The 25,238-nt window shown below is 35.8% G+C and overlaps 1 protein-coding gene across 5 annotated transcripts in view; it reads right to left on the reverse strand.

Moving 5' to 3' along the window:
- Positions 1-1,970: 1,970 nt before the first annotated feature.
- LOC149076555 (trithorax group protein osa-like) overlaps positions 1,971-25,238 on the reverse strand; it is a 121,880-nt gene continuing 98,612 nt past the window's right edge. For 3 of the 5 annotated variants that reach the window (XM_089244137.1, XM_089244133.1, XM_089244136.1), the window contains 14 exons: positions 24,586-24,690; positions 23,916-24,041; positions 22,812-23,483; positions 21,064-21,437; positions 20,855-20,893; positions 20,539-20,727; positions 18,759-18,963; positions 16,531-17,098; positions 13,354-13,633; positions 9,740-9,796; positions 8,688-8,907; positions 7,745-7,807; positions 6,838-7,058; positions 1,971-5,626 (listed from right to left, as the gene is read on the reverse strand). In XM_089244137.1, coding sequence (XP_089100263.1) covers positions 3,341-5,626; positions 6,838-7,058; positions 7,745-7,807; positions 8,688-8,907; positions 9,740-9,796; positions 13,354-13,633; positions 16,531-17,098; positions 18,759-18,963; positions 20,539-20,727; positions 20,855-20,893; positions 21,064-21,437; positions 22,812-23,483; positions 23,916-24,041; positions 24,586-24,690 — 5,405 coding nt within the window. In that variant the 3' untranslated portion in view covers positions 1,971-3,340. The remainder of the gene's footprint in view (positions 5,627-6,837; positions 7,059-7,744; positions 7,808-8,687; positions 8,908-9,739; positions 9,797-13,353; positions 13,634-16,530; positions 17,099-18,758; positions 18,964-20,538; positions 20,728-20,854; positions 20,894-21,063; positions 21,438-22,811; positions 23,484-23,915; positions 24,042-24,585; positions 24,691-25,238) is intronic. The other 2 variants (XM_089244134.1, XM_089244135.1) reach the window with 2 other exon arrangements.

Consider the following 25,238-nt stretch of genomic DNA (forward strand, 5'->3'; position numbering starts at 1 on the left):
GGGCACGATGATGTCATTCCATATATATACATTAGATCAGTCGACTCCACCTTTGACGCTGGCAATGCCATGTCTCTTCTAGAACGGGAGGCTCGGCACAAACTTCAGTTTTTTACGCTATAAATCAAATATAGAGGCACGTTTCCCCCTCCCCTCTGAAGCCTACTAGAGAATTTATCCAGTGGGTGATTGAGTGAGTGTTGAACCTGGCTCTGGAATGTTGCAAGGGGGGGGGGGTTTAATAACCAAGATGTGCTCGCAGAAAAGGATTTTTTTCCCCAGAACATAATGAAATGTTCCCTCTAACTTTTTCTCCAGGTGAGGGCTTGTTTCTCTTCACATAGAATTTTGATATCTGTGCAGTGATAAAATAACATGTTACCTTATACGAGAGATGTGGGAGAAAACTGGTCACCAATGGCAACCGAAGTATAAGGGTGTTTTTATTTGATAGGTGACAGCAGGTGCTATAGTTAAATGTTTTTTTTTTTTGAACATGTAATATAATACTGTACTGTATAGTTATTTTCAATATTTTTCAGAAGGCATATTTTTACCTGTTTATTGGTTATGAACCAGTCATTTAGAAAGGCATAATTTTTCCATGTTGAATAAGTTTAAAAAATTTGAAATGTTAGGAGTCTGAGAATGTGCTATGCTTCCATGCAGTGCCGTAACTAGGCCAGTGCAACTGCACAGGGCCAACTTGGAGGGGGCCCTGTATATAGTTTTTGCTGCGCAGCAAAAACTATATACACATGGAAGCAGTGCCGTAACTAGCCATTCCTGTGCAATAATTTGCATTTAGGCCCATTTTGCCCCCCTCCAAGTGGGCCCTGTGCAGTTGCACTGGCCTAGTTACGGCACTGCATGGAAGCATAGCACATTCTCAGACTCCTAACATTTCATATTTTTTAAACTTATTCAACATGGAAAAATTATGCCTTTCTAAATGACTGGTTCATAACCAATAAACAGGTAAAAATATGCCTTCTGAAAAATATTGAAAATACCTATACAGTACAGTATTATATTAAATGTTCAAAAAAAACATTTAACTATAGCACCTGCTGTCACCTATCAAATAAAAACACCCTTATAATACTTCGGTTGCCATTGGTGACCAGTTTTTGATCGATGATACAGCATAAAAAAACAGTATGGTATATTAATAGATATTTTTTAAGCAATAATATAAATTTAATAATTAAGTTTGCCTTAGAATTTTAACAGTTGATGTGCCCTCAGTCGAATCAATTACAAAAAGCCAAGGAGGGCTCCAACCCATCTTTGCAATTTTTATCTATGTTATTTTACAGCAAGCAAACATCAACTGTTAAATTATTGAGTTTGCCTCAGAATTTTATATAAATAATATTATTGCTTAAAATATATTTATTAATATCATACCAGTTTTTTTATGCACTGCATATGATCAATTTCAATCGAAAAAATAAAACGCAGCAGAGTTCTATCAATGATGTGTTTTCTATAATGTATAAAATACTGCATTCAAAATTATTTTCAATATTTTCTAAAAGTCATATTTTTGCTGGTAAAATTTTATTTTTACCTGTTTATCGGTTATGGACAATAGGGAACCACTTTTTCATGGTGCCTAAGTTTTCAGAATAGGAAAGTTTAGAGACTGAGAATGCATGAGAACAAGTGTGTATCGAGTTTTTGCTGCAGAATCTTTTTTTGCTAAAATGGCAACAATTTGCATTTTACTTGTGATGTCATTTCAAGGTTTAGAGAAAAGGGGAAGTAACATTTGTTTTTAGAAAACACTTCAGGAAAAATTTTTTACAACCATGGTCGGTCGAAAATCTGGAGATATAAGGAATTTTTCTGGAGTCAAGGAGATGGAGTAAAAATTCGGAAAACTTGACAGCTATGACATGGTATAGCATGATGCAACACAGATACATGAAAATAAAAAAAACGAGAGAAATAAAAAGTCTTTGAAATTAGTTTTCCTGTACATTTATTCAGCGATGATCAGACATATACACAGTATAAAGCTCTTGCACTCGTAAATACCAATATGAAAGAGCTAACATGAAATGTTCGACTGGAACCCACACACACATAATCAGATCAATTGAAAAACAACCTAAAGAACTGCCAATGGCCACTATAATAAGTCTCTTTCTTTATTCTCCGATTTATTTCGACATATATGTATATATATATGTACGCACATATATATACATATATAGATAATTCTCAGTTGCAATCAAATTATTTTTGAAAAAAGATTTTTTTTGTATGTGGTTTCTCATAAATTATACATATATATAAAAAAGAAAATGAAAGAACAGCCATTGGGTTGCTTATAATAATAATTACTCATTAAACAGTCGTAAAATCGGTCACTATATATATATATAATTTTTTTTTACAATTCGTCAGTTTTATGTGCATCAATTTCTTTCTTCTTCCTCCGCTTTTCCCTTTTAAACACCAACAACAAAGTGGCTTTTCCTAAGCTTCGCCATTTTTTCTTTCCCTCATCTATATATATATATATATATGTATATATGTAAATATACATACACACACATATATATAATTACATATAACAAAAGATGTGATGTACCCATAAGGTAAATGACGGGGTAAAATTACAGTGACAATATCTACAAAAGTTATATTCAGATTTTTCCTTTTTTTACGAGTTCTCTGTGTAGAGCTTGCTCCAAGAGTTTTTTTTTGCTGGTGTCGTCCCCGGTCGGTCGGTAACTTTGCACGAGCATATACACCCAGCCAAAGTAAAACAAAAGACGAAAGGAAAAAAAAACTTCCTGCAGATTCATGCAAATATCAAGGCAAAGGCTGAATCAATTATGCAGTACGTATTATGTTCAGTTTTTGAAAGTCAGCACCAGCTTTTGTGTGTTCGAGAAGTTTGGTGATGAATGTATCGCCCTCTATATATATTTATTTATTTTAATATATATATAAACTAACACATTTTTTTTCTCTTTTCTTTCAAATGACAATATGTATACTTTAGAAAACACAAATATTTCGATAATCCTGATCGATTAATAAATACAACTGCACGTTAACCCGATCGCTCTTTTTTTTTTGTTCGCATCATCCCACTTGAATTTTCTTCCAAGCATGCACACACACATACACACACAACAACAATGTAAGAGCTGGCAAGGTGCAGCGAGAAAAAGGCATCTATGTTGCTCTATTGCAGAAGTGTGTGCACACACGTGAAGTATGTCGTTCGCTCAGTCATAGCAAATGGCTTTCTATGTATGAACAAGACTGATTTTTTTTTCCTTGCACTCCTGGATTTTTTTTCTAGATTAGCTACCTCGTATTACGATGACGTTACTACAGATGGAGATGGGGTGGATAACGTTGACTTCTCTCCGATGGCTGCGATGGAGCATAACGTATCATCTACTATATCCTGTGAGCATTCATATAGAACATCTGCTATGATCGATGCGACTCCTTGATCGAGTATTTGTGACATAACTAAAGCTAAGAGCCTCTGCTGATGCTGGAGAAATAATGTCCTGTTGCTAGGCACTCTAGCCAGACACCGTAGAGTGCCCGCTGCTCGCCTCACCATGTCGAGCGTGGTACCCATGAGTTCGGGATTCTCGCGAAGAGCGTTTATTCCCTGGGAATTTGCAACCTGTAATGCACTTTGTTCAGCCTGCTCAACAAACGTAATGAGTAACGGTATGCAAGTGCCTTGTAGAGCAATAGCCCGAGCCATGCTGCTGTCTGCCTGGGAAAGATTTGACAGGAGAACAACGGAGAATTCGCGTAGAACCTGATCTTCGTTACGGCTGAGCCACTTGGCCAGCAGAGAGAAGAACCTGTTGATTCGCTGCCACGGTGGCGTCGCCATCATGAGATCTACGTTGCTCTCAAGCACAGAAAGCTTGCACAGAGCTTCCAACGATAACCGCTGAGGGGAAAGGACGGACTGCGATGGCTGGGTGGGGAGTGGATCTTGGGCATACGACGAAGGACAAGTTACCCAGTGCATCAAACCATCTAGAAGAGGAAAGCTTATTTCTTCTGGGAATGGGGCTAAGTCAAGCTGACCGGCAATGTTTGCTAAGGTGACTAGTGTATTTTCTCGAAGCAAGTGAAGCATGTCCCACCACCATTCTTGATCACAATTCAAACTACTGCACGAATCCGCAACAGATGTGCTGTCACTGTCTTCCTCACGATCATAATGTCTCTGAGGAGGTTTCCTCGGCGAATGCACATGGTTTAGGAGTAAAAGTCTTCCCATCACCATAAGAAATCCAGGATGTTTCGACATTTCTGTATCATTGCCAGGTACGAATGAAAGGTTTCTGAGTAGAGTAGAAATGCAGATGCATCTTCTGATCAGTGAATCTTGTGCATCCGTCGTCGTGCACAAGGAAGGCTCATCTCTGTTATAGGATTCATCTTCCATTTCTTCCAAACTTTTCCGTTTCCGAACGCAAGGGGAAGGTCGTACTTTTGGAAAGACTTCGGTTTCTTCAATCAAATCCTTTAATTCTAATTGGTCATCCGATTTTTTCTCTTCAGGCGATGGACAACTGCCACTCTCTTCTGCACTTTCGACTTTGACCTCCTCACCCTCTTGTTCAGGACTGTCTTGTTTTGCATTATCACATGCACCATTTTCATCAACTTCCTGGTTTGCTGTTGCCACTTCGTCTTTGCTTTCTACTTCTTTGGTCGCCTCATTTCTTGGACTAGGTGCACCACACGACAAGCCTTCATCTTCTTCCGTGTCTGAGCCACCACACTCCTTCTTACAGCTGTGGCCATCTTCTGCAGAAACGTGGTTGCCAGTTGTTTCGTTATCATCCACGACCGAAAGTCTGTCCTCTGTTTTATCAGATGAATGTTGTTTTTCTGTCTCTTCCATGATGCGAACAAACCGCACATTCCTGTCTTCATTTTCGAAATGAGTCTGGATGTAAGAAGTTGATTCTCCTCCACCATGCTGCCAATGACTGCTACCACTAATGAAACCTTCGAAAATATCCCATTTCTTGGCAGGGTCGAGAAGAAACAGAGCTTGCTCTTCGTAACTCCTCACATACTTTCGACACCGTGTCCTTTGGGTATAATTCACAGATTTCAGCACTGGAATGCTGTCACCTTGGAGAACATCCTTAGAGAAGTAATCAGTCTCTTCTGCAGTATAATTGTCCCTGTCGAGCTCGTACCATTTCTGGTCTGTCTTATGTACTATTTTCCTTCCGCAAATGTTTTCCCCAGCAATAAATCCCACCTCCAAGTCTCCAAGAAGATCGAATATCATATTGAGGCAACATCTGTAATGATCCATCAGCACTTCCAGTAGACCCGGCATATGACTGAGGCCAAAGTACAACACCGTTGAGTCATCACAAATAAGAATTGAAAGCACATCGAGCGCCCAGGTGCTTTCACACAGTAATCCAGATTTCAAGGCCATCATTATCCTCCATGGATCGATGGGAGATAGATCTTTAGCTACCAGTCTCCTTCGTTTCGACATCACTGGCGACACAGCTTCGACACTATCTGGAGGAAAAACAATTTCTTTTCTAGCTGAAGATGGCCCGTATTGAGATGGCGGCCCCACACCTGGATGAGGCTGTAAGAACAAAAAGATAAAAATTTTATGTAACACATGAATGTGTAATTTTTACCACAATGATGAGTATGAAAGTACACATTAAATTAAATAGGCAAAAATAAAATAGGAACAGACCCTGAAAATAATTTTACGGATACTTTATGCCAATAAAAACGAAGGCCAGATGTTCACAAACCCATTTGCTGAATAATATACAGCATATGATGAGAAATATTAAGTTAATTAGTTGTTTTTTCTCATCCAATGGATTGCCCTGAAACATCTCCAAAAAAAAAAAAGTACCCCTCCCCCCCACCAACATTAGGAACCACTGGTTTAAAGCCACACTTCCTGGGGGGCAGAATTTTTCCTAAGAGCAGTGGTTCTCAAACTTTTTGACCCGGTGTGTTCCCTTGTCTAGTCATTGTTTGCGGCTTCCCAGGATTAGCTGGGTCCCTTAGGATTTTAGTTTCATTTGACATCAATATTTTTCATGGGCATCTTTTTTTCAGCCACTAGACATTTTGCCTTATGTGGCCTTTGCATTTGAAAAGAGAAATATAGAGATTCAACCAGTTAAATCAAGTTTACATATTGTACTGTGATTTTACCCTTTTCTTTGTCAAATCTTGCCAAAATCAGTATTGCACTGGGAATGTAAAAGCCAGCTTCATTATTAGAAATGTTCATAAGGTTAGGAATGCATTAAGCACATCAGATTTGCTGGGTTCCCAGCGAAATCCACTTGATCATTTCTCTGACCAAAACAAAAATTTCCCTAACTAAAACTCCAGAAGGAAGGTTAAGATTTTGGATTATATTTCTTTCAAATTTAGAGGTTTTTTTTTTCCTCTTTGCAAAATTTCTCCTTGATGTTTATATAAAATATTTTACATTTTCCTTGCCTTCCCTTGACTTTCCAGGTCACCAGCAACTCGGATTTATGATGTAATTGAGTCAAAGCAGTGATGCCAATGCACTAAAATCAGGTCTCTCTTGTGTGACATTAATGTCATACAAGGCACAATTATATTTTTTATCAAAAACCGAAGATAATCCTGCAGTTTGATAGGCAATTTCTCTAGAAGCTAGAAGTGCACATTCTTTAAAAATAAATGTATCAAAAAACAACAGCATAAACTTTGAGCTTTTTTCTTTATTTCCACCAACACATTTTTCACCCGATCCTTTAAAAAAATTAAAAGACAGAAAAGAAGAACAAAACTTACAGGCATTTTATTTGGTGACATATATCCCCGGTTGAGGCCTATTTTAGGTCCCATACCTCCAGGCCCCATGTGCTGTGAATATGGATCTTGTTGTGGCCCACTGTAACGAGGCCATCCACCACTTCCAGGAGTCTGACCGTCTCCGTGCCTTGACATGTCCCATCCATCACGGTGATACTGATTAGGGCCTGCACTATAAGGACGACCATCTCTAGACCAACCTAGTAAAAATTAAGACATTAGTAATTTTTAAAAACATTCATTAAACATCATTACATACACTATCGCACAAATGTTGATGGCTGCTACATCCAATTATATGACAAATCAAGTTTTTTATTTCAAAAATATTTCAGTAATTGACAATGTTGCTAAATGAAAGTGACATCATGATAAAGGAGATTATTATTTTTAGGGTATCATTATACAGGATGTTAACTATATATATATATATTTTAATTTTAGGTTCAACGTATTTTTTTTACATGGTGGGACAGAAAAAAAAAGATCCTTTATAATGGAAATACTCTTTGAGTATATTGTAGAAAGCTGAAGTTCAATGATAATTCACTCAAAAAACAAAAATGAAACACCAGATATCTGTTTCAAGATTTTTTTCTATTCCTCTACTATCATCACTATCAAGCTCATCTTTCAACCTGGTCACATGTTTTTATTTAAGGGAGTGGCCTGCATTATAATAGGCTATTTCCACTGAAGAAGAGAATTATATTAGCCTTGTAACAGCTGTCTGGAGTGTTCAATTTTCATATTTTTAGTGAATATTGTTGGACATTATCTTTATAATTGATCCTTTCACTGATTAGCAAATATAATGTTAATCAAGAATGTGAAAAGTAAACCTGAAAACTAACTTTCATTCCATATAAAAAGAAATCAATCTTACCAGACTGAGGCCCTGTGGGTGATGGAACGCCATGAGTTGGACGATAAGGATACTGACTTCGATCTAAAGACAGATTTTCTCTATTATTATTCATGAAATCCAAACCACAAAAAATGCAAAAACAAAGACTTTGATCACACAGGAGCAGACCTGCCAACTAAAATCCTGTAACATTCTTATGAAAATTCGGCAAACATACTTTTGAACATTTAAAATTCTTTATCACATGATAAAAAACAAAATAAGAGGTAATACATGAGTTACCATAGGCAACCATGTTACCCATATTTTACAAAACATAGCTGGTCCTATTTTTCAAAATCATTTGGTGTCAGAATATTCTAAAGAAATGCAAACTTTTTTCACACAATGATGCTTCCATAAATTTGGTATTGAACATTTTCATTCCGTTAATTTTTTTGTGTGTGAAGTTAATCTCAATGATAGATCTTTATAGAGGCCCTTGACTTTTTGCCCATTGGCAATTTTCAGCAATAAATTGGGAATTTTACCTATGACTGACAATATCCGGATTTTCTATAATTGCTGCTATGAAATACGGTCCACATGAACAGACCACCATGTTTGTTCACGTTCATAAATTTAGTAAGCTTTGGACAAACTAAATATATTTTCTTTTCTTCATTTTTAAGTTTTTATTTTTTTTTACATTGATGGCAATAATTGAAACCCGGCAATATTAATTCATAATTCTGAAGCCCTGTGAATGTCATGAAATTCAGCATTGCCAGGCTAAATCTAGAAAGCTGGCAGCTCTGCAAGAGGTTTGAAATGCTCACTAGTAGGTAATGATCCAAGATTTGAATAGCTATCAAACATCTGTGTGCACTTAATGAGTCAGATTTTGACTTTATTAAATGAAGCTTTCAATAAAACTTAGGTGGAAATACATGAAAATGAACACAAAGAAATCTTGCATTACCATATGGTCCCTGAGATTGTTGCTGTGGGTAAGAACCCATGTGGTACTGATCCTGCGAAGGTGGTCCATGGGGGGGCTTGGAATATTCTCCATGTCTCTTGGGCCCCATTGAATAAATCTCACGTTGGTACATGTTTCCAGGCATATTGCTTTGTGGAGCCACTTTATTGGGAGGGACCATGGATTGGTTGTATATACCTTGCTGGTTTGGAGGATAATTCTGTTGGGGAGAGAAAATACACACAACACTTTAATTTGCACATATTTTTCAACAAAAAACATATTTTCAACTTCCAAGACAACAAAAATACAGCTTGTAGGTTTGAAAAACAAAACCATTCTTTTCATACATGATTTGTGACAGAACATGGTGTGTGTGCACGTATGCAGTGATTTGTTACACATGCATGCATATGAATTTAGAACTTGATAAATAAACAAAAGAAGGCCAGTTGATGAAAAAAATCATGCATTTCATGCAATACTTAATACAAGAAAGAACATTTGAATGTTTTGCAGCTTCTTCAGATCCTTAATGAACTTTAATAAAGAATTTATCTAAGTCATTAGTGCAAAGATTTTGCATGCATGATATAAACATTCATACAAGAAACAATGGAATGGAGGATTTGTTATACAAAAAATAGGTACTTTTGCGTAAAAGACCCTAAAAATATGGAAGCCAAAACACATTTTCATGTTAAGGCTGGAATAAGTGCCAGACAGTACATCAGCCGAAATGTACAGATTCCAGTAAAAAAGAAAAACATGGTTCTTTTCCTTGCCTGAAGAATTCTAGTTTCTGCAAATTCTAGTTTTGCCTTGCCTGAGAATAAAATGACAAGACCTCTCTATCACTTCAGTATCGATAAGGCAGAGATTATCCACTTATTAATTAAATCTTGTTGCCTTCATAGCACGATAATATTACATTTGCATGTTTGTCGAAGCCTTCTATTGCATACATAAATACTTAATTGCATTAGATTATTGTTAGTAGCCAGAGTAAAGCGTTATTAGTGTTTGTTGACTAAATTCTTCTGTGGACATACTTGGTTCTTAGGTTGAAGTCTTTGAATCAAAGTCGACTGCAGCCTTGACATCTGGGGCTGTGAAATAACATAAGGTAACATGTATTTATTGACTAAAAATTTTTATAATCAACACACATATATATATATACACACAAAAAATTCCTTTTTTTCCGGCAATAGGCTCAAGAAAGAGAGTACTGTAATCTACAAATGGATGATTGTGAGGGTTAATGCCCTTCATTGAAGCAGAAACTATTACCATACAATCATAGCAAAACAGAAAAGAAGTTGCATTTTGCCCCATCGTATTCACATTCATGTTGAGTGTACGAAGTACGGTGAAACATGTCTAAGAAAGACTATCTTGTACGGGATAGAAAAATAGTCTAGTGGATGATTAATGCTTTTTCAATCATCAGGGTCATCTTAAGAGCATCATGGGTCCCCGGGCCACGGGATTTTTCTGAGGTCCTACTTGGCGAATTCTAGAAAATTTCAAGCAGTTTTTATAATTGGGGCCCCCGGGTCGTCCCATGCATTAAGACAGACCTGTCAATCATATCCCTTTAAGATGGAAGCTGTCTAATGCAGAAACGGAAAGTATATATATATTTATTTATTTAGTCAGTAATTATATTAAAAAAAACCTGTTTAAACCAAAAGAATAGTAGTTAGAGTGATATTCTCAAAAAAAAAAAAAATAAAAAAAATAAGTTTCACAAAAACAATCTAAATAGCACTGCATATATTTATGTGAGTGCATGTGCTTTTTTGAAACAGAAAGCTGTCTGGAATATAAAATAAATTCAGTCTTTTAATGTTCCATTTTATATAGGTTTCAATAAACTGATTCACTGATTATTTAATTGGTGAATCGACTTAGAATTTATCTCTGCATTATATTGCAAAACTTACTTTGCAATATAATGCAGAGATGACTTTTTGGAAATTCTGCAGGCCTAAGTGGGGGAAATTTAACCACAGTCACATTGCAATCCGAGTGAGTGTGCTGAATGCACACTTACTCTGCATTCTAAAGAAGCACTGATTCTTTAATATTTTCCTTCTTTACAGCATATGTAAACTGAACAGACTTTGCAATAGACAGTCTGGCCTCAGTTAACAGATCATAGATCTAACATTTAGAAAAAATACAGACAATTGGGGACAACTTTCGATTCTCCACAGATATACACTTGTCTATACCTTGTGCAAATAATGGAGAGTGAATTATTATTTCTGAATGCGTGGCTAATGAATTTTCGTGGAAAAATTTCCAAGTACTCTGAACAGTGAACGAGTGTACATATAAAAAATTAAGATTTTTATTTTAATAACTACACAGCCCCTTGCAACATGAATGCATATCTGAGTAGTACACATTATTTGGATACTTTTCCTAACTGGAAGTATGCCTCTAGTATCAACGGTTCGCCAGTAAAATAACATACGCCCTGTTACATGCATCCCATACATATTATTTTATGGCAGTATAGACCTCGTAAGTTTCAGTCTTCCTCTAATCTGAAAGTTTTTGTAATCTGAAAGTCTCTCTTAAAAGTACCTAAGAGTAATGTTTGAGTATCATGTGCGTGACAAGCGTAAGCATCTATAATTCTTGAAGGAAAAAGAAAGCAAAATTTGCATTTTGAGACATTGTAGTGAATTCAATCGGGTCCAACATGGCAAACTCTTGAAGCGTTTACACGAGATTGGAATTGGGGGCAACTTGCTGAATTGGATAGAATTGTGGTTAAGAGATAGGTCACAACGAGTTATGGTGAACGGGGAATTCTCTGGTTGGACAGAGGTCAAAAATGGAGTTCCTCAGGGAAATGTCCTTGGCCCCATAATTTTTTCACTTTTTATCGATAAACTCGATCAGGGTATCGATGGGATTACTAACAAATTCGCAGATGATGTGAAGCTAATGGGGGTAATCGAGAATGAAAGCGATAGGGAGTTGCTCCAGACCAACTTAAACAGGATTGCAGCATGGGCAATTGAATGGAGCATGACGTTTAGCGTTGATAAGTGCATGGTCGCTCATTTTGGTTCGAACAACCCACGGTTCTCTTACGAGTTGAATGGTGTCACTATACCGGATGCAACTAGGGTCACAGATTTGGGAATTCTCATTGACGAGCTACTTAGGTTTTCTGAACATTGTTCAGCGGTGGTCAAAAAAGCGAATAGAATGCTTGGTCTCATTTTCAAAAAGTCTCTTCGCATTCTCCTAAAGTCATTCTTCCGCTTTTTCGAGGCTTAGTTCGTCCTGGACTGGAGTATGCTGTAAGGTTTTGGAGACCATACCTACAGAGGGACATAGACTTGGTTGAAGGGGTGCAGAGAAGAGCTACGCATGCCCTTATTGGCACACAGGGCTTGAGTTATGAAGAGAGACTTCATTTTTTGAATATGTTTACATTGGATGAATGCAGGTGTCGAGGAGATATGATCGAAGTGTTCAAAATTTTCAATGGGATGGATAGGATGGACCATGAACTTTTAGTACACCGCCAATAAACTGCTTTTACAAGGGGACACCAGTATCGATTGGTGAGGGATAATGCAAGGTTATGGTGTCGCAGGGAATTTTTCTCTAATAGGATTGTTAATAAATGGAATAGCTTACCCCTGGAGGTGGTAAATTGTAACACAATTGACACGTTTAAAAAGAAATACGATAAACATGTTGGGGTAAATCGAGAAGCTATCCATTCTTAGAATAAGACAACCATAAGTATTCTTTATGGGCATTGTATAATATTTTATCATGTGTATATATTGTTTATAATTTGTGTTAATTGCATTTTTAATTGGGTTGCTGTATTTTTGAAATTTATGACATCCATATTTTTATGGGCATCTTTTTATCAGCCACCTTGTTGGGTGTTTTGCCTGTTGTGGTGTTGTATTTGTGTATTTTAAAATTTTCAACTCCCTATAACTATATATTTTTTGTATCTTTAACATTAGCTATTTGGCAATCACTTGCAAATGACTCAATGGTTTGTGGTAGCGTAATTCTTGTTATAAGCTGCACCTATTTAATCAGACGTTAACTGTAATTCAAGCCTCCACAGTACACTTTTACTAGGTAAAATACAAAATTTTCCTAGCAATCACGAGCCCGAAAAAATTTCGGGGGGTGGCCTAGTTGCCTGTTTATAGAGATTCAAAAACAAAAGGCATATTGGTGGAAGCCAAAGAACCCAACATTATGACCAGAGGACTGAATCACTACTATTTACATGCAGATATTAGATTATATCAGCGTGAAACATTAGATTTTCAATATTACTATTTCAATTTAGATTAGCAAATTATGCGGCAGCAAATAAAAGTAAATTTTATACTTTCTTTCTTACTGCTTGCATATTCAGTATCACATTTATGTCAGCATATGAAGAAATTCTTTTTCAACCCCAGCCTAATATATTTAATATTAATGCTAAGAAATAAAAAGTTAAACATGCTGTGATTTGGAACAATTTATATGAAAATATCATGCTTTATGTGGATACAACAATTTCTTGCTAAACACATTGACCATGCAGTGAAAACCATGAAACTACCTTACTCATGCTACAAGAAGCATGCACTACACTTAAAATTTTCAACAGACTTACTGGATAGTCCGTAGAACTTCTGTAAGAATCCTGCTGAGACTGCGGATATGACTGGTTTGAGGGTTGACTATTGGGACCTTGAAACGGAGTCTGTGGCATCTGTGAGCGGGCTTGGTAAGAGCCCATTTGCTGCGCTGTCATGTTCTCCCGAGCAGGCATCGATGGACTGGGATATCGATGAGGAGGAGGATAGCCTGATGGATCCTGTGGCGTCGCGCTAATGGCTCCAGACGACTGGGATCTCATCACCGTTCCCTGTGAAGCTGGCTGATCATACCTACTGATTATATTTTCAAAAAAATTCAGCATGGTGCAGTGAAATGAATACAACATGAAATTTTATTTAGTTGCAGACAATTGTATATTGTAAAAAGGACCCCAAAATATACCAAAAACTGTGACACAAGTCGCAGAACTATCTCAAGAAGAATTTTAAGAAATTATGGGAAAAAGACTTCTGCATAGAAAAGGTATAGCTGTAATTTTTACTGAACATTTTCAATCAGCTGAGGATTCACTTTCTTTCAAACTGAGCACAACTCCAGTCTATTGCCACAGCAATTTCTATCGATTGTGTTGTACCGAAAGTGTGAGTGTGTGTATCAAACAGTCTGGGTGCATACATAGTGTTGTGTCTAATTTTTCAGATCTGCCATCTATATTTTAGGAGTGAAATGTAATGATTGAATATTTGTACCATTGTAGGCCTGTTGCTCTCTGTGGCAAGACTTTGCAACGGGGAGATTGGCTCTCAAAATTTGCACCTCAAAGTTGGGAACCACCAAAAACCAACTTCAGCTGATCATCACTGTGGTGATGGTAAGGTTCGAACTCAGGTCCCCGCAATGAGAATCAATTGTCAATGGCGACTTGCTACAGAACACAAAACATTCTGCTTTGGGGTAAAGGATACAATTGATTTGTCAAGCTCTGCACAAAGCTAAGGAAAAAAATTTGGTGGCAGTTAAATTTCTTAAGAAAAAATCATATTTTATAATTCTTCCCCCCCCCCTTTGTCATCCTGACCTTTCCAGGATATATTGGCTTCTTTTTTATGGTTGTTGGCACGTCAGCACAACTCTAATTTAGCACAAGTGCATCCTGATTATTTTAAATTATTTATTATTCAGATTACACTGTGCAACACAATTTTTATTCTTCAGTAGTCAACTTAATTTCCCATTTACATGCGACTAAAAACAGCAAAAAAAAGCAATTTTATATTTTACACTCAGGAGAGCAAATGTTTGTTATTTTGTAGATCAAATACCTGAAAACCAGGACTATGCGAGTTCTAATGAAATATCATGGAAATATTGTGATAAATTAAAATTTTTCCTCACTATTACCAGTTCTTGTTCTTTTGAATCATGGCTATCAAAGGGTGGCCATGTTTCTTTAAAATTAAAAGGGAGCATGCAACTCCCCTTTAAACCAAAAAAGGCAATGAACCACCAAAAAACAATTATTTATCAGATTAGAGTAAAAAATGTGGAATAAAGAACTTCCCAAAAATAGTCAAAGATTGAAAAAATAAACCTGGGATATCTTTTTATACATGCTTTAACCACTTCTCAGGTAACATTACCTGTACTACCAGAAACCTTGCTTGTGGAAGAACAAAAAAAATCTAAAAAATTTAATGCCAGATGTCTCTCTCCAAGTAGCAAATAACATGCTCCACGTTCATCTTGAAAAATTCAAAGGCATGCGTGCTTACTCAGAAGAGCACTTTTCACAAAGGAATAGATGCTCTTAACTAAGGCCATCTGTGTCATCAAAAATATTATCATGGAGATTACTTTCAGGACTTTCCAGTATAACGCAAAAATGAAGTGTTTATGAGGAAAAAGCTTCATTATTTTTTAAATTTTATTTTAAACTCATTAATTTCATTTTCTGTGAAAGGTACTTATATTCTGAAAGTTATTTGCAGTTTTAAAAGTACTGATCAGTGTAGAAAGTTTATTTTTATTTTTTATTATACTATTCCAGTCACAAAATCAACCAATGTTAGTGAAACGACCAATTCACAAATATTGCTCCCCTTACCACAAAAGTAAAGTTTGAGAGGAATAATCATTTTTATAAATCCCCCAAAAGCAAGGGTTCAAAAATTATACCCTCTTTTTCCAGTGAGGAAAAAAAAAGTTGTCAAACAGGTTTAATATTAAGGGAACTCCATTTACGCAGACACACTCACCAGTGTTTAGATAGGACTATAGTCACACTATATCATTACAGTGTGACTGAAATGTGTGAAAGCTCTATGATCCCTACACACTTTTAAAAATATGTCAGGATCATAATCTATAAAACTATAGTCTTGATTACCATGTGAGAATCAGTGGGTTTCAAGCAAGCAGTGATTCACTTTAACTTGAATCGTTAGAATTTCCTTACTACTACTAAATCACACATGTACCTCGTCCATATTTCTTTGCGGAACTTCTAACAAATTGGTGCATGTCGGAATGTGTGTGTCCATGTTGTGAGCCTAACTTGAAGCTTGTATCTGTGTAACGCTTGTTATAGTGCTACCATCTATCACATTTTTTGAACTATGAGTGAAGTGTAATGTTTGAAGATTTTACCATTGTAGGCCTGCTGCTCTCTGCAGCGAGACTTTAATGGGGAGATCAGCTTGCATTTGCACCTCGAAGTTGGGAACCACAGAAAACCAACTTTAGCCGTCAACCACTACGGGGACTGTGGGGTTCGAACCCAGGACCTCGCGATGCGAGTCTGTCAAGAATTTTCTTACTGCAATACATGTAATTATCACCCTTGACAATTAAGGTTTTAAAACGCCATTAAAGTGCACCTATGCAATAAAAATTTCCATGCTGATTTATAAATTTTTTTTTACACTTATAGTAGTCCTTAAAATAAAACCAAACACTACATATTCCCCTTTAATACACAGCAAGGCCATTAAAGTGCACCTATGCAATAAAAATTTCCATGCTGATTTATAAATTTTTTTTTACACTTATAGTAGTCCTTAAAATAAAACCAAACACTACATATTCCCCTTTAATACACAGCAAGGCTTTGCTCAAAACAAACAAAAAATTTCATTCAGGTAATAACAGGTATTAGCTGTAGAAAAATATTCTAATGGATAAATTTAACAACGGTTATTAATTAAAAATAAATAAAACAAGCATAAATTACCTTTCTTGATCGCATGGTCCTTGGTATGGAGGATAGGTAGGCGGATTTGAAGGGCCTACAGTCCTATTAGGAGGATATCCTCCAGGTGGAACATAAGGATCCGAAACCATGCTTCTATTTCCATAAGTGGTTTCTGACGATGGAGGCCCCATATTGTTCGAGTATTGATCACTGTATGGTTCCTGTTGGTTCACAGGTGTATTTCCGTATGGTACATATTGTCCAGATGGTGGTGCTATGCCAGGCTGGTTTCCTGAGAAAGGTGGAATGCCACTATTGTTGGAAGACTGGGTATAGCCATATCCGTCTCCCGTAGAATGCCGCTGAGGATACTGGGATCCGGTCATTTCGTCGCTGAACGGATCAACGGCTCCTTCAGAACTAGAGTGGTTCACCATCGGTCCAGCTGGATGCATGGAGTCACTGAATGGTGGATGATGACCAGGATATTCAGCATTTTGCATCATGCTTGGGTGTGGACCTGAAGATGGTGGATAGGCACCAGGGTAAGGTGAAGTGTAGCCATCCATCATTGGGCCACCTTGGTGGTAGCCTTCTTGATTCATCACTGAAATACCAATGAATAAAAAAGGCATTAGATATCCATGGTTCATAGGAAGAGAAAAAAAATTGCTTGATTTTTTTTCACACTTTTTTTCATCATCAACATTATATATACATGCTTCCAATATAATTAAATTTTTCATAATGATTGTGATGACTAAATAGTGACCTCTAAGAACTTGACATTTAAAGAAAAACCGGAATATACAAATGAAACAAGTAAATGAATTTATTTTGAATGAGTCAATGATTTATATGCATAATTACTGCTTGAAATTACAATGAATTTAAGTAAACAAACTAAATGTTGATCAATAGCAGATGGGTTGGTATCATTAGCAGATGGTACATAAAATATGGAAGTATGAAATAGATATTTCAATTAAAAATCTTTCCATGCATAAATTTGCTAAAAAAAAGAAGAAAATGTTGGTTCAATAACAACCAAAACATTAGAATGTGCCCAAAAAACATGTTTTTTTTACCTCATAATAATAAAATAAAAGCAATGAGAGAGAATTTAAGACTAATAATGTGCATGAAAAAAGTACCAAGTGCATCAAATTTGAAACACTAAAATCTTATGCTCAGTAAACCAATAAAGATTTAACATTTTTTTAAAGATTCAGAAAAAAAATCCACATTTTCTTACAACCCACAAGGCTTAGCTGTAGGTTTCCTTCTGAACTTCTTTCTTCTCTCATTCAAAAGATTCTCCATGTTATGAGAAAGGAAAAATGAACTCTGAGACCTCATCAACATCTTGGAACAGCTAGATTTGGCAAGTGGATTTTATTTTTTAGTGTATTTTCACTAAGATTAATTTTTTTTTTTCCTCTGTGATATTGTTTGCATCACAAACAAAACTCTGGCTTTGGAAAAATTCCAAAATTATTATAAATAAAGAGTCAAAGCCGTCCTTAAATTTAAACATCTAGACGTTCCTGACTGCTGAAAATAAAAAATTCTTGGTCAAAATAACTGATGTAGCCAGACTCAGTGTAAAATACAAAATTATTCAATGATTGACAACACAGATAGTTGCCACAAGTTTATAAAGAGTTAAGACACATTATTATAACAAATTAAAAAAAAGATGTCTTCTACTGCACAGACTGCAGGAGATAACATAGAAAAAAATTTATAATTTATTATTGGAGAGCTTCAGTGGGTATCGAACACCCACCATGCTGAGCACAGCCTGAACAAATAATTCTTCTGGCAGATAAACAGATATAGGAACCACATGTCTTGTTTATGTCAGCATGTGTCTTTAAGTGGTACCAAATATTCTCAACTCTACTCCCACATGATGCAAGCAGCAACAAGATTATATGACATGTGGCAGACTCATACATACTGCAAAAACTTTTTTGTTCAGTGAAACCAACAAGTTTTTCCCCATTGATATAAAAACTACCACAATCATTAAATTGAGCCATGAAAAGACAAGACTGTACCATTCCCTCTCCCTCCACTACAGCCTGGTAAACAAATGCAGCCTTAATAGAAAATGATAATTATTAGTTTATTACTAAACAATTGTTTAACTAATTTTGTTAGTTTTTACATAATATAGAAACAAAATATGGGAAAAAAATTCAATCATAATCTGATTTTAAAATAAAATAAAAAAGTATATGCAGAAATTATACGACACTTACTAGCACTTTTGACAACATTCTTCTTCCTCGAGTTTGATTCAAAGCTATTTATCAAAGGTCCGGGATCTATTCCACCTCTGTCGTATTTGCATTCAAATGGCAGCAAATGCTTAATGTACTGCTTCCTCAAAGTATATGCTGCACTAGATGAAGCTCCAATACCAATAAGACCTGCGATATCTTTCCATAACTTTGCTTTCATAACCTATCATAAAACAAAAAATATATATTGGTATGATTCTTCACAACATTTTTCATGAAAAATTGCACAAAACAAATCCATATGAAAATAGATTAACTCAAAAATTATAAATGAATACTACTAATGATCAGGGCCTGTTTTTAACACAGGCAAATGAGGCATGTACTCGGGACCCACAAAATTTTCAGGGTCACAAAATTAGCTGCTTTTCATATTATAGGGAAGGGTACTACACCTCTGTGCCTCAAAAAACACTATATATAAGGGGACACAAAAATCCTTGTTTGCCTAGGGTCTGAACTTAGGAGAAACAGGTCCTGCTAATGATTAATAACTTGAGTGACATTTAGATGTACTTGAAAATATTTCAGTGCCTGTCAATCGAGCAATAAAACATTTATACAAGTACACCAAAATTCCAACTCTCAAATAACAGCTAATCACGGTAACTCAATAACATTAAATAACAGTAAACCGCCGCATACAAAAACAACATTTGAATTTTCATTGGTAATACACTTGTTTACAATATAGTTAGCGATTCCTAAGAACTTTGTGTTGCAAAAAAGCATTCTGCATGAGTTGAACCATTTCTTCATAATCGTTCAAACAAATCTTTAATTTTGAGCCAAATTAAAAAATTACTTGATATATATATATATACAGTAGAACTCGGTTAATTCGAACATTAACACACTTTCCTTGAATTTTCTATCTAATTTAATGTTTAAATTTCTGGTTTAACTCAAACTTTTTGAATTCAAAGTTAGAAGGGAAAACATAATTTTGTGTGTGTGTGTGTGTGTGTGTGAGCAAATTCAGTTTCAAAAAATTCTACAAAAGAAACTAGCCTTTGCTTTTCTCGATCAAGTTGTTAAATAAATTTTTAGACTAATAAAAGTTAGAAAAGTGTATTTCCGCTACCCCCCCCCCCTTTTTTTTTTGATAACATGCGCTTTAACATTGTTCAGCTGGAATGCATTGAGACTGTAGGCCTACCACTTAACACCAATTATACTTTTCGACCTATAAAATCAAGGTTTAAAGTTCGAAATCTAAATCTTTTTGTCGTTATTAAAAGTACAAAAGTATCAAAAACTTCAGATTGTCATGCATTAATGAAAGTATATTTTCTTGATAGCATAAGAATGATTTGGGAAACTGATATCTCCAAAAAATGGCTTTTTGATCTAAAAGTAAGTCTTGCTAATTGTAACTAATTAGAAGTGAGATAAATGCACAAATATGTGTGTGTGCGGCTAAACAACATGATGATGTATAATATTTTCATTTGTGTGTATGCTTTATTTTTTATTTTCAAATGACAATGAAAATGCTCATATCTCAAAAATGTGATTTTGGAGTTATCGTGTTCTGATTAAACACCAAAGAATTGTCCTATGTGAATGTTGATGATTAAGTTACAATTTGTAGTCATTTTTACAGATCCCGAGTAGATTAATTGGATAATTTGAAATTTTTTCCAGTGACTTTAGATGTCAAATGAACCAAGTTTGACTATATATATTTGCCCAAATCTTTTAAAGTATTTTGTTCTCTCGTATAAATGGTAATTACCTCAGCAAATCCTCCTCGTTCCTTGCATGCAATGTACAACCTGTACAAATCTAAAGGCTGTTTACTGATGGTAGGGCACTGAGAAATTGGAGTACCTCTCTCCTCATTGTATATTATTAATTTATCGAGGAACATCCTGCGATCAGGCTCATCTGACATATCATATAACTTCAACATTCCATCAGGCCTCTGAAATTGAAAATTAACACTTATAAGCACCTTGAGCGATTTCAACATGGCCCATATAAGCATTACCTTACTTGTGTTCAAAATATTACACATTTGATTCCATTACAGAAAAAAGATATAAACTTACTTTGATTGGATGGTGATCATAAGTTTGATTATTAATCACCTGTAAAAAAAATATACCCATTTCATTAACTTTGCATGAATATTTTCCTTACATTTAAGTGTAACTAAATACTTATGAAGACAAAGGCTATTTGTAATCTCCAAGATTATTTATTTGAAAGGAAAAAGAAATTAAATAAGAATTTAAAAAAAGAAAAAGAAAATACATACTGGACTTGCTGGCGTTCTAGGCCAACTTGGACTGGAGACGCTTTCAAATTCATCATGAAATGAAGACATCGATGCAGCACCTGGAGAAGATAATGCATTTGGAGTAGGAGGATGGGACATTGTGGGCTTGCTGTTGGGTTTTGGTGTTTCAACTCGTTCTTCTGGCAATGACGATGATGCTGAAGCATTTGATGCCTGGCTTCCTTCATCAATTATAGGTGGTGGAGGGGGCCCCTGTGGCATGCCCATAGGACCTCGTCCCTGTTGTTGCTGAGACTGCATCATGTCAGAGCCCATAATAGATGGACTAGAAACAGTTACTGCACTTGGTACAGGACTGCTTATACTCTGAGTAGTGGCTGTAGATTGTGGACCTATGATTATTTTAAAAATATTAGAAAATTTACATTCAACACAAACACAAATAATAACTATTACGAAATCCTGCATGACAAACATTCATCTAGGGAATTTCTAACAAATTGATGATGTCCAAGAGTTGTGTGCATTTCATGTGAGAGAAGTATCATTTCATAAAAATAATATTTAACCTATCCTCTGCATGTAATGCTCTTAATGGAGCAGTTGGGAAAGAGACATCCATAAAAAATTGTTAAACCTAAGTACTGCATTTGTGTATCTGCAGCACTTTTTCCAGGATGGAATTTAAACTTTATGTAATCATTGTTTTCACGTATTTTACAAGAAAATATTTATTAGAAAATGCTTTCTAAATGCTCAGAACCAATTCCAAACTATTAAATGAATGAAATACTATCAATTAAATTCATATTTGAACACCATGTCATAATTTTCATAGTCAATTTCTTCATGTGATTGTGTTTTTTAAAGCAAAAATTAATGGAAGCACAGCATTGTTCAAAATTACGCTTTTAAAAGCAATAAGCAGCAACAGAATAGGACAAGAAATACTATAATAACTACCTCCAAAGTAGAATATGCCACAATCTGCAACGTACATCACAGAATAATCAGTGCTGCTGAAGAACAATCTCAGGAAAAATTTTAACAAAAAGAGGTTTTTTGCATCAGCTGAGGGCCCTTTGCTGAACAATGCAAACCGTTCTGCTTTGGAGATAACTTACCACTAATATTTAACAATGCATGCACGAATGTGTTGCATGTGTATATTTGTGGCTCTATCGTATGTACTATTTGTGGATACGTATTTATATTGCCAGCATTATGCACATTTGGTGTTTTAATGGTGCTGTCATCTGCCTTTAATATTAGAAATGAAAGTAGTAGATGCCTGAACTCTCGTTTTATACAAGTATCCTGTTGAAGGTCTCTGTGGAGAGAATAACTGGGAAAATGTAACTATGCAGTGATTTTTGAACCCCAGAGATATTATGATCATCAAATTAATCATGTTAAGAGAAAAACAGAAACTAAAAACCATCCTTTCTATCATACAATAAGATCTCTCTCTATCTTGTGGATGCCCACGAGACATAAAATTGTTTGTAAAAGAGAGGTGACCATTAATCACAAGTTTGAAATAATTACTTATGCTTGCACAAGAGGGAAAATACTATTTGGCTGTAAAAGAGGAGTGATGGTTATGAGAGATGTTTCGCTATACTTTCCCAAACTTAAACTTGTGTGAAATGTATGTCTTCATTCAGCTTTAAAAAAAAAAAAACATGTTTTTTTATGTTTCTACATATAGTTGTGTGTACAAATTTATGCAGATTGCGAGATTAAAAACAAATCATAATCATTACCTAATGAAGGTGCAGATGTCTGGGTAAATCCAGCAAGCGTCATTGATGACTGCACAGAATTATTATCACAGCTTGGTCCTCCTGGTGTAGACACTTGTGGTGACATGGGTGGTACTTGGCCCATACTTGTTGGCTGAGATGACGGAGTACTTGATGGAGGTGGCATTGGTGCAGCATCTGGCCCCACAGTTGGACCAGATGATCCAGGAGCTCCTGGTGGAACAGGACTCATCGAAGAACCACCATAGCCTCCTGGATACATTTTTTGCTGCAAGTGCTGCCTCAAATACATTGGTGACTGGCGCATAGAACCTGAACTTGCTGCAGCTGCCATAACTGCTGCTTGAGCAGCAGCCTGAGCACCTCCAGTAGGAGGAGGCATAGCGTTTGCCTTTGGGTACTGGTTTGGAGGGGGCATCATATTACTCATGCCATATCCTGCTGATGAAGGTGGACCAGAATTTCCATACTGGGCATTGGGATACCCAACTCCTGGACTAGGTGAATTATAGTTGGTAGGAGCAGCACCTGCATGTGATGTCATTCGGTGGGATGGCATTGGGGATTGAGGAGGATAAGCTGTCCCGGGCAACTGTCCAGGGTATGAACCTTGTGGTTGAGCAGCACCATAACCTTGAACATTCATGGAATTAGGTGGTCTGTGATATCCACCTAAACAAATATTGATATATTAGTCATGCGAAATGTTTAATTTTTCATGAAATACTTAGCATTTTGTCCAAAAAAAACTTATAGCAATACACATTTTCAATTATATCTTGACAAACGGTCAAGATTTAACCCATTGAAGATGACCCATTGAAGATGACCCATAGATGATTTAACCCATTGAAGATGACCCATAGATGATTTAACCCATTGATTCTTAGAAAGAAGAAATTCACTGAGTGAAACCACTCCCACTATTTATTGGCAAAGAAAAAAAAATTAAAATGTCGAATGGCAAATTTTCTTACCAACTGGCGTCAAATGGGTTGAAAAATGTAATTGACAATAAAATTCAATTTGCGACAAAGGAAATCTACACAAATTTCACATCAACACATTGCATGATTATGAAAGAAAAAAGACCATGTTATTCACCTTGTGCATAGTGTCCGGGTGTTTGGTGGGAAGAATATGGACCAACAGGTGATCCACTTCCACTCATCATTCCTTGGTGCATTTTGTTTCCATACATGGATGGTGGTGCCATTTGTTGGTTGTATCCTGAAATAAGGCAGAAAATACGTAATTACAACAAGATTATAGTTCAAATATACTACTAGGATGGATGACACTTCACAACATAACATGCCACCAAGGGTTCAAAAAAAATATGGTTTGGATGCAGAAAACTGATAAAAATTATCACCAATCATTCTCATTCGCAATTTTTTTTTTTGGAATTTATCTTTTCAAATGTTTTTATAACTAAATTCTGTTTCATGAAATATATCTTGTATATGACCATGATAGATACACATTTGAATTTAATAAATAAAACAGAAACCTAGGGAAGAAAACTTAATGCATTTGCAGTAGAATTATCCATGAAATTGTGAGAACCAGTCATCACTGAGGGCAGAATAATCAGCTCACTCAGAGTACAACTTTTCAATAAAGGATATATATATGGGCAGTTAAAAAATTCATAAGAAAAATGGAAATGGGTCCAGACAATTATTCATTCAAATTAAAATATATATATAATTAAAAGACCTTTAAAACTTTTCATTTACACATTCTGTTTTTGAACCATGTGAAAATTTACCTTGTCCTCCAGCAACAGGAGGAGGCTGGGACATCGGAGACTGTCCACTACTATCAGATTGACTTGATGATGGTCTTGGAGGCATAGGAATGTTCTGTTGTTGACCTATGATTACAAAAATATATACAAGGTAATTATTTTATCATAATAGAAATATGAAAAAAATGTTGGGTAGTAACATTTAAAAAAAAGTAACTTTACAAAAATGCACCTTTCCATATTTTCATTAATCATTTTGTCAAATACTTATTGTCACCCAAGCCATAACCTATAAGGATTCTCTGTGATTTCTGGCCTTTCATACTTCAAGAACCTCTATAAATCAATAGGAAACACTTTCCCACTCTCCCCAAGATCTGCACAAGAGACTTTCATACCACTGAAAATTAGTGGATAAGCCACCCCTGAAAATGCAGGGGAGGTGTGTGTGTGTGTAATCCTAGAAATGCATAAGAAGCTTGCTAATGACCATCGCCCTCCCCCTATACATTGTGCCATAACACAAATCTATGAGCTACCTGGGGGCTCAGGAAACCTAGAAAAACAGCTAAGTGGAACATAGAAAAACTACAAGACCCAGAGAAGCATACAGAATTTTGACAATGGGGAAATGAACTTATAATGGAGCTGAGACGGGGGAGAACTCAGAGTTC

This window comes from Pholcus phalangioides, unplaced genomic scaffold (assembly GCF_987345545.1).
Source record: "Pholcus phalangioides strain wild (caught in Gottingen) unplaced genomic scaffold, Ppha-v1.0 ptg000015l_1, whole genome shotgun sequence".
Taxonomy (NCBI): domain Eukaryota; kingdom Metazoa; phylum Arthropoda; class Arachnida; order Araneae; family Pholcidae; genus Pholcus; species Pholcus phalangioides.